General features: G+C 36.7%; 1 protein-coding gene across 1 annotated transcript; it reads left to right on the top strand.

The window, feature by feature from the left end:
• Positions 1-1,154: 1,154 nt before the first annotated feature.
• On the top strand, positions 1,155-5,388 carry LOC102695942 (SLIT and NTRK-like protein 1). The gene is made up of 2 exons (XM_069179085.1): positions 1,155-1,343; positions 2,172-5,388. The coding sequence occupies exon 2, from the start codon at positions 2,532-2,534 to the stop codon at positions 3,726-3,728; it is 1,197 nt and encodes a 398-aa protein (XP_069035186.1). The 5' UTR covers positions 1,155-1,343; positions 2,172-2,531; the 3' UTR covers positions 3,729-5,388.
• The last annotated feature ends 5,653 nt before the right edge of the window (positions 5,389-11,041 follow it).

Consider the following 11,041-nt stretch of genomic DNA (forward strand, 5'->3'; position numbering starts at 1 on the left):
AGTGTTAGTAAGCAATACTACTACAGTACTTATATAATAAAATACGTTTTAAATGGTAAAGGAAAATCATTTTAAATAAATCATTTTTTTTAAATAGACTCCGTGAATGCATACATGTTTGGCCTTCATCAAAGCTCTGTTAAATCTGTTGCAACTACTGAGTAATTATTCATCAAGAGGTTTGAAAACACCCACAGATGTCAGTAGTTGCGTACAGTCTAATTAAATTAAGTTGATAGGCCCATCGCTGAGATTAATTTATGTTATAGAGAAGCAGACGCTGCAAAAAAAAAAACATCATTACTAGTATTAGCTATGAACGATATTGTTTTCCGAATTTTTTTTGTAAAATTAATTATCCCTGTGTTTTATTATTCAAAGCAATTCTAAATCAATAATAACGAAATTCCGCCAGAAATAGTCATCTTTAGTATGATGAATATCGGTCTGAAACTTTATAAATATGTATAATGCGACATACTCCAGTCAGATACTTTAAATAATTCTACGCATTTTCAGAATCATAGCCCCGATGTGTTTTTTTTTTCACCGTCACAGCACGTATGTATTGGCATGCATTTTATTCTTACAGTCTGTACAGTATGTGTTTGCAGTATGCATTTTTCTCTTTACCATCAGTATTCTTCTGCAGATTGGTCATTTTATAAGGCTAATTATTTCACTGCATTCACTGCAGTTCTCTGTTCTTAGTCATTGTCAGTTTAAAATAAAACTATTTCCTATCATGCACGACAAAATAATAATAATAATAATAATAATAATAATAATAATATCATCTTTACCTCGCTCTGAGCCGGGTATACCGCTTGACATGTAAATTGTATCTATAGTTTGAAGTAGCGTACATATACAGTAACTTAAATCTCGACGTTGACGATAGAGGTTACAAAACAACAACAACAAAAAACTTTACAGACCAACGTAATCTTTTCAGAATAAACGTCTAAACGCATGAACATCTTTTAATGCGAACAATCTTAACGCTTGCCCTGTACGTGGATTGATTTTTTTCTCCAACATTCCCCCAGCAGATGGATTTTTGCCATTGCAGCTCAGCAGAGGGTGTCAGATCTTCCAGTGAGCACCAGGCTGGAACGGACAGAGCCTCTTAGTAACCCTCTTTGTAATTCAAAAACACAAAAAGAAAGCAAGGGAAACAGAAGAAGAAAGGGAGAGACGCAAGGATTGCGGATTTTTACCAATACATTGTGATCAGCAGTAAATCTTGGGTCTGGGGCGTGATTTCAGCACCAAGAGAAAAAGAACAGCACCTAGTGAAAACACCGCACAGCAAGAAAACCACGAATTGTAAATTTTGCAAGGTCAGTCATTATCTAGCTAAACAAAATCTGCTTGGAGATGTTGGGTTTTATTGTTTGCTGTTCTTCACGAATAGATTATGCTGTTACACTCAGAGGGATTTGTTCAGTGTAACGCATTTTCTGTTATTTCGAACTAACAGTTCACTACAGTACATGTCTGGACATAGATGTATAAGGATATAATTATTGAATGTCGTCTTCTTTTTTAGAGAGGTGAAGTAAGAAAAGAAATACCGGACCAGTTCTTCCATTCCTTAATTTCATTCATGTCTTGAAATCGGGGATGAATTGTTCTTATTGAAAATGCTGCTTTGGATTGTGTTGCTGAAGGCGGCTCTTTGTGTTGCTATTGGAAATGTTACAAGGGACATTTGTAAAGAGGATATCTGCTCCTGCAATGAGATAGAAGGCGATTTGCACATTGACTGCGAAAAAAGGAGCTTTTCCAATTTGCATCATTTGACAGCCCCAAGTTCTCAATTTTATCACTTATTATTGCATGGAAATTCCCTGACTAGGCTTTTCCCTAATGAGTTTGCTAACTTTTATAATGCTGTAAGCTTGCATTTGGAAAACAACGGTTTGCACGACATTGTTCCTGGAGCGTTTTTGGGACTGCAGCTTGTTAAACGGCTACACATAAATAATAACAAGATCAGAGCATTCAGGAAGAGTACATTTTTAGGCTTGGATGACCTGGAATATTTACAGGCTGATTTTAATCTGCTGAGGGATATTGACCCAGCCGTATTCAGAGACTTAAATAAACTTGAAGTTCTGATTTTGAATGACAACCTCATCAGCGCACTTCCGATTAATGTTTTTCAGCATGTACCAATAACCCACCTCGACCTTCGCGGGAACAGAATTAAAACGTTGCCTTATGAAGGAATCCTTGAACAAATACCGGGGATTGCTGAAATTTTACTGGAGGATAACCCATGGGACTGTGATTGCGATCTGGTTTCATTAAAAGAATGGTTGGAGAACATTCCACAAAATGCTCTTATTGGGAGGGTTATTTGCGAGGCCCCAACTCGATTACAAGGACGCGATTTAAATGATACCTCAGAACTGGATCTGTGCCCTTCAAAAAACGGGATTGACTCCAGTTTGGTTGCACCTCCTACCCAAGAGGAGACCTGTGATCCTGGACCGATTCCAACACCATATAAAATAAATGGGGAAATGGAGGCTCCAACTTCAGGATCTGGGCATAAGGGGCGTTCAAAATCACGCGAAAACTGGCAGCTGAAAACCAGACCCACAGCTAGAATATCAACTGTTAATGTGAAAACTGATCGGGTTTACAACGCATCATGTCCACTGTCTTGCAGCTGTAAACTGCTTGCTTCTCAGCAAGGGCTATCAGTTAATTGCGAAGGTAAAAAAATACAAAGTCTAGCAAATCTGAAGCCGAAACCTTTAAATGCGCAGGAATTGAATCTTAGAAACAACAGTATCCACACAATCAAAAAAAATCATTTTCATGATTACAGAAACCTAAGTGTTCTGCACTTGGGCGGCAACAATATTAAGCTAATTGAAAACAGTACTTTTCAAAATCTAACCGAGCTAAGATGGCTCTACATGGATAAGAACTACTTGGATTCCCTAATTCCAGAAATGTTTATAGGATTGCAAAACTTGGAATTTCTCAGTTTGGAATATAACAACATCCAACTCATATTGGCTGGTACATTCAATCCAATGCCTAACATAAGAGTATTACGCCTCAACAACAATTTATTGAAATCCTTGCCTGTGGATGTTTTTCTCGGCGTTTCTTTATCAAAAATCAGTCTGCATAACAATTATTTTACATTTCTTCCCGTCACCGGTGTTTTAGATCAGTTGATGTCTATTACTCAAATTGATTTGCATGGAAACCCATGGGATTGTTCGTGTAACATTGTACCTTTCAAACAATGGATTGAACGGTTTGGGTCTGGCGTTATAGTGAGCAGCTTGCAGTGTGAATCCCCGGAGGAGTTCTGGGAAACTGATTTCAGACACCTTAGAAATGATCTTTTGTGTCCCCAACTATATGACAAGATACTCCCCACTCCTTTGTCTAAAAACAGTACTTTTACTGCGGATACAGGCTCACGGTCCAATTCCTATCTAGAAACAAGCAGAGTGTCCATTTCCGTGTTGGTTCCCGGACTGCTTCTTGTTTTTGTCACATCTGCATTCACCGTGGTTGGAATGCTTGTCTTTATTCTGCGAAATCGTAAGAGATCAAAGCGAAGAGAAGCAAACTCTTCAGCATCTGAGATAAATTCTTTACAGACAATTTGCGATTCGTCTTATTGGCCCAGAGGGATTTACCACGATGGATCCCACAGAGTTTATGATTGTGGCACCCACTCGCTTTCAGATTAGACATTCGCTGATGCGGGGACAGAAGGGGTACTAGTTCAAACATAAACACAAAGATTGTGTTTTGTTGCAATGACAAGTGAAAGCAAATGTTAAACGCTTCATATATTCGCTTTGTCGGATGGCTTTTTTCTTGGTTGTTTGCATCATTGGACTGTAATGCCAGTGTGTAAGTATCTGATATTGAAGCAACTGTAAAATATGTAAAGACCCGCTCCAATACAGATATTTGTTGCAGTCAGATGGAATACGTGAGAAAGCAGACTGAGTCAGAAAAGCTGCACGAGCGCATGAATGTAATGTACATAGATATCATAGCTGCATGATTCGCATGATCTCGACAATTCACTGGGATCCATATCATAATTAAATTTGAAGCATTCTACCCCTTCGTTAATGTTATATAAATATATAAATTATATATAAATATATTCAAAGTGCCATTTCTCTATTTTTTTGTGAAGACTCAGTAAAATTTGTATTCGTTGTTTTAAAATGTTACAAAAAAACAGAACAAAATATATGCATGTTATTTTTAATTATTTGATTGTTCATGAATTTCAGGATAATTTATGCTTCGTGCGGATTTTACATATCTGTTCAGGCATCTCCTTCTGAATGTAAAATTTGTAATCCTTATAGTGTGCCAGTTGTAAACTTTCAAAGATTCTGATGCAGTTAAGCATGACCAATTAACGTCACTCTAGCGCTTATGCTGCAAAAGTAATGTTGTAAAATCGTCCGTGCTGTTGTGTTAATAAGTAAAAGAACAAAACATACTTTGGGTAAGAAAGTAAGGCTTACCAAAATATTAAAGGATTTTATAATGGCATATTTTTTCAAAATTAAAATGTTTTCAACTAAATACAATGTTTCGGTATTTGTATAGCCAATTAACATCTTCTTTAGCATATATAGATACTCAAACAAAAGCCTTTTATTCATTCTTTCGTTAAAGCATGTTTTTCCGTTCTAGATGTCAACAGTTTAAAGTCATAAAGGTTAAGTTATAGTGGACAAAATATTTATTTTAAATAAATAATAATAATTTATTGTAATCGTAAATATAAGATTTCATTTACCCAAATGAACAAAATGTGATATCTTATTGAGAATGAGTAGGGAAAATCTGAGAAACATACTACATACTGTACTGCAATATGTTCTGGGGGCTGAATCATCACTAGTTAGTAATTAGTCCGCAATTTATTTTCACTAAAGAAAACTCAAGAGGTCGCTGTTGCACCTCCACTGTTCTTGGCATTTAAAACGAGCACGAAAATACAGGTATCAGAAAATTTTAATCTGCATTTTAAGTAACATCATATATGGATGTAATTGGTAATACAGCTGTAAAAAAATTAAACAGGTATAAAGTTTAGGTTGTACTTTTGGAATAGATTATGCAGGGTACAGATTTTAATTTAAGTGCTTTTACAAAACAAGAGTGATAGAAATAGCTATTTGAAATGCAGTAGTAGAAAATACTGTGAGACAATATATAATTTGTTTTACAGAATATCACATCTGTGCATAGTTCATAGTGTAGAGCCTTTGTCTATAGTGGCCTTCAGCTGACAAAATGGGAAAAATACTTTCAAGAGAATAAAAATTATTTTGTTTTCATAAAAACATTTTATATAATTAAAAAGGCATTTCCACATTTTGTACTCTTTTCATTTTTTACAATTTGTTTCTGTGTTCAACATGATGCTCTTTTTAATTATTTGATGTCTTACATGCTGGTTATATTTTATTCTTAATTCTACTATTATGATTATTGATTTTATTTAAGAAATAATATTTAAAATAAAGTAAAACAAAACAAGAACTGTTCATGTTTTATACAGACATTTCAAACCAATGGTAATCTGATGAAACTAAAGTATTAACTATGGTATTCAATAACATCACATCCAATAATTGTATAAAACCAATATTTCCCCTACAATTTCATTTATTACTCTGAATATTCAGTATGATTTACATATCTGATATACTGTAAATCCTCATGAAATCCATTAATAATATAGTTGTTTCTTTGTGATTGACTAAGAAAGAATGCCAAACAAGCATAATGTAGTCTTCCATAGCACATTTTAAAGATATTGGAATTATGCATGCCAACACTTTATAGTTCAAAGCTTTATGGTGGCCCACTGATAAAGTCAACGGGGCATATTCATTTGGCATTTACCACAATGTTAAATTTAATCCCGTTTTCTCTTCTGTAGGAAAACAACTCAATGAAGTTGTAAAATCTGACCTCTGCCTTAAAGGCAAATCTAACAGCTGATGAAAATTATTTATGTTTTGATTTGCTTAATATTGTATTTCTTTTCCTTTGATAAAGAAAGGCAAAGAGGGAGGGGCTTTATGATTATGGAATAATCATATTATATTAATACATTGTAAATCTTAAACTCTATGAGGTGAGCAGCATATCAGTTTACTTTTAAGTTGCTGAAAGTTAAGTTTTTCTCAACTTACATGCTCATGCTCATTCTTTAAAACAAAAGCTTTTAACTACAAAAAGACATCCTGAAAGTCCCATTTGTGGTTACTTGATCCTACATACTGTCATGCTCTATAAATAATACATGATAATGAATAATATACAATTAAATCAAACTATGCAAAGATTCCCAAAAATATTTTTTTGTTTGCAGTGTTACTGGTTCCTTTTATTCAGATGATAATTTTGGATTGCTCATTCTCTTTGAAGAATGTGCCCTTACTTAAGTATATAGTGTCAGCTTTCATTCTTTAGATAAAAATAGATGACTATTCCTGTTTTATTCATTTGTTTTTTGCACATTGAGAGATTCAACAGATTAACTGGGCTATTTGTGCAGATCATATCTTAAAAAAACATTTTCTTCTTAACTACTGTAAGTATATCCTTCCATTTTGTTTTGCAGCAGTGTGCCACTTTATGATTTATTTCTGATATATAGCAGCAACATCCTCTGAATACACAAAATGTTAAAATGCAAAGTTTAAAGTGGGGAGTGTACTAATAATATTTGTGTCCTTAGTGTAGCATAGTATAAATTGTAATTATGTCCCATCCATTTCCCTCTTCACTGTCATTGGTGGTCCCCTCCTCTACATTTTCAGCCAAAGAACACCTAAAGAAGGATCAGACAGCTATGACAGAATCACAGTGCAATAAGAATTTGATAGCAGTACACGAAGCCCTCTGTGCCCCTCAGAGCAATAAAGTTTCATATAACATGTATGCAATATACTTTATCTCTCAAGATAAAGCACGATCCAGTGATGTCAGAAGAGGGAATGTTTAGGCTCCCAATACCGTAGCAACATCTTTTTTTCTGTGGTCAGACCAGCCAAGGATATCTGTTTCTGTTGCTATGAGTGGCAAAGTTTAAAATGATCATTTAATAGAAAGTGGTAGATGCAGAAAAGTAATTCCTGGGGATATATTTTAGAAGAACACATCCATAAAGGTAATAATTGGAGCTATTACAAAGTTATATTTTCTTGATGCAGTGCCTTCAGACCCATCCTATGGTGTCACATTCTGTGAAAAACACAATGATGCATACTGAACTTGTTTTTTAAACTTAATATATTATTCAAATCCTTAATGCTCAAGCTGAAGATTTCTAAGGTTAACACAAGCTACTGTAAATATCAATAATAGGTAAAGAGAAAAAAATGAAAAATGGTGTTTGCTTAGTATTCAGACCTGTGAAGGTATCAGGATATTGTTGTACAATGACAATTTTTTCCCATCTTAACCATTGAATTCTGTAAGTCTTTCAAAGGTGTGTAAGAGGACACGGGGAAGGGTCATTTCTAACAGGTATTTCCGAAACGAAACGCTGAAAATGCTAGAGATTGACCTTAGCAAGATGGCGGGCAAAAATAATCAGCTGACCAGTAGATGGAAAGGATCTACCTTAAGAAACAACGAGACACAGCTGAGACGCATCAGGAACCGGAATATAAGTGGGCCGGAGGCATTGAACAGGGCGGAAGCTGGTAAGGTGAATGCGTTTCGGGAGAGGAGAGGAGAGGAGAGGAGAGGAGAGGAGAGGAGAGGAGCTTGTTACGGATCGGGCTAAGGAACAACGAACGATTTATAGAGGAGCAAAAATTAATACGCGCAGAGTTGTGCAGGTTAAGGGGACGGATTACGGACTGTATTAGGAAGACAGTTGTTGGAAGAAACGCCACGGATCTGAGGACAGTAAAGTGTGGTGTACTACCTTCGTTTACATAAACTATCCCCCGGGTACACCACAATTGGTGGAGGATGCGGGTAGCTCCCGCTCGGGTTTGAGAATCAAAGAGCAAGTTTTTTTTTTTTTTTTTTTTTTGTGTGTGCGGGTTCCGCTTTGCGCGTGTGAAGAAACGCTATGGAAGAATTAATACAGCAGTTGTCCCCAAGCCACCCTCGCCCAATTCCAGGCATTAAAAGGACAACGAGAAGCTAACGAAGCGCAACTGGAGAAGAACCAAACCCAAAAAGAAACCAACGAACGAATTATAGAGGAGCAAAAATTAATACGCGCAGAGTTGTGCAGGTTAAGGGAACGGATTACGGACTGTATTAGGAAGACAGTTGTTGGAAGAAACGCCACGGATATGAGGACAGTAAAGTGTGGTTTAAGTACTACCGTCGTTTACACAAACTATCCCCCGGGTATATCACAGGTGCCATTGGCATCATGGTGGCATCGCTAACCAGTTCACTCCTTGCTCTGCAACACAGTTTGGAAGGACAGCTTGATACAGGTAGTATCTGGGTACCTTTTTGTTCTTGATGACTTCTCCTGCTTTTAAACAACTGTATCCGTAAGTTGTTACAAAAGCTCCTTTGTCTTCATAGTTGAGCCTTTGCTTGAAGTTGGACACCTGACAGAAGGACATTACTAACATACTGTAGGTGTATTTTGACATCACATGCACTAGTGTTTTATATATACAGAGTACACACTAATAACTGTATACATTCTTAATAAAATTTAATATACCTAATTAATATAGATTTGTCATGACAAAGGGCTTGAAATGCTTATGCAATGATAGCTTTTCCATTTCTTCTTTAAATCTATTATTTATTCTTTCTGTTTTTGCTTAAGATGTGTAGTGTTAGTTGTGTGCATATATTACATTTTAATTCAAAGCATTGTGACTGCAACCTTTTAAGGTGCATAATGTGAAAACTATACAAAAGTCTTGTGATGACAAATTGCTAAATCACTGATTGCTGTTTTAGAAACTTTGAGTTGATGTAACACTTTTGTTGTACTAAAATAACATTTGTTTAAGGCAAGATATTGAAATCGTGTCATCATGATTTGGAAAACTGATTTACAGTTTTATATATGTACCAGAATTGTACATTATGAACTGAAAGACTGTATTTTAATGTATTTCTCTCATGTTGTTTTTAGTCATTTGTTTCTCTAAGTGTATTTTGCTGGATAAGATAAGTCAGTAATATAGACAGTTACAGTCATCTGCATAGACAGATTGCAATACTTTCCATCCGAAATAACTTACAAATATCATATTTGCATTGTATGTACATTTAAGACAGACTAATAGATAGTCATGTCATGGGTGAATGCAATTGGTCTAAAAAGGCTTGCCCAGGCCAATCTAGTGTCAACAAGATTTCTGGGCAAACACTGACGCTGACTTATGCCAGCGTGACACTACACAACTTTTTCAAGGATTTCCAGTCGTAGTCTTCATTTACATAATCCTTAGAAAATTACAGTGAGTTGTACGACCCACCGTGCACCTGTTACTGTCAGTTGTGTAGTGTGACATCCCTGGAGACTCAGTCATAGCGCTCTTAACATCCAATACCACTCTCTGTGACTTGCTATTACAAAATCAAACTGGTTTGATTTTCTCGTAGTGAGTTGCAAGTTTTAGGGGTGGGATCTTGTGTCTGCGACAGTCAACAGCCAATGAGCTCTCAACCGGAAGTACAATGCATACAATGTCCACAAACAGTGAATAGCAATGGCGGCTAGAAGGAAAGCGAGTTTTTTGGACTGTGTGAATGGAGGAGAGACTCGTCTATCTTTGAAGCCAGCACAGATGTCTGTTTGATGTTTCGTCTTGGTTGTTTGTTTACTTTTGTGCGGTGCTCCTCTTATTATTCTGATGTGCTCCACGTTGATTGGCTGCCAAAATGAGGCAACCTTGCGGGTCATTTGTGATAAGAGATTTGGAACTGTGATGAAAAGTCATGAGGGAATCATGTAATGAGTCACCCTCTGTGATTCCTAGTCATAATTTGACACCCTCTAGGACAGAAAAGGCAGTGAGATTTAGCAACTGTAGTCATTAAATTTGACATGCTCTCCAACTAGAAGTCGTGTCGAGTCATGTAGTGTGATGCCGGCTTTATAAATTGAATGATACTGTACAAATTGTTAGCATTTTTAACTGAGGACAAAGGTGATGTTAGGATTTCCATTGCTAGATTTGAGTCATTCCATTGTATGAGTGCAGTTACTAAAACAAGTGGTGATTTAGGTATTTGATAAGAAGTCCTTGTGAGTTTAGAGTGGTCCTGGGGAACCTAGATTCACTATATCCCTTGGCTTTTGCTCTTAAGAGAATAAATGACAAACATCATATTGTATACAAAATATTTATTGCAATGTCAACTGAGGTGGGGATGCTGAGGGGTGAGTTTTCTCTTAGGAGAAATGTATTCCTTTAAGATGCAACAGCAGAAGAGTTGGTGCCTAATGAGTTACAGCTGTGGATGGCATTACCAATTAATGTTATTGAACAAGACCCTTCATCCTAGGGGAAGGGAGTGTAGCACTGGCTGGGGGGGAATCTATGCGATCTAATGATTGAGCTAGTCTGAAACTGGAAAGGGAGCAAGACTATAATTCCTGTGCTAGATGTAATTTTGTGAGTAATCCACCTGGAACACCTTGGCAAGGGAGAAGATCTGACCAAGTAGAGCAAGTGAGGTGCAGATATTTTGTCTGCCTGTGTCTCATGCGAAAGCATGGCATGCAGACTGCCCAGAACGAAGCTGATGGGGTACAAATGTGTCTGTGTAAAACACCAGTGTGTGTGATGCTGCTAGAGAGAGAGAGAGAGAGAGAGAGAGAGAGAGAGAGAGAGAGAGAGAGAGAGAGAGACCATTATGAAGTAGGACTGGCCTCCAGGTGTGATGTGTAGGAACAGAAAAGCTCATAGACTCAAAATCAATCAAAGAGCAGGGAGGTGCTTAGTAGAAGAGTCATTGAGGTTCGGGGGAAGGCTCCAAAATGGTAGCAGCCTCTGTTGTGTTGGAAGGCTGTAGA

This window comes from Lepisosteus oculatus, chromosome 15 (assembly GCF_040954835.1).
Source record: "Lepisosteus oculatus isolate fLepOcu1 chromosome 15, fLepOcu1.hap2, whole genome shotgun sequence".
Taxonomy (NCBI): Eukaryota; Metazoa; Chordata; class Actinopteri; order Semionotiformes; family Lepisosteidae; genus Lepisosteus; species Lepisosteus oculatus.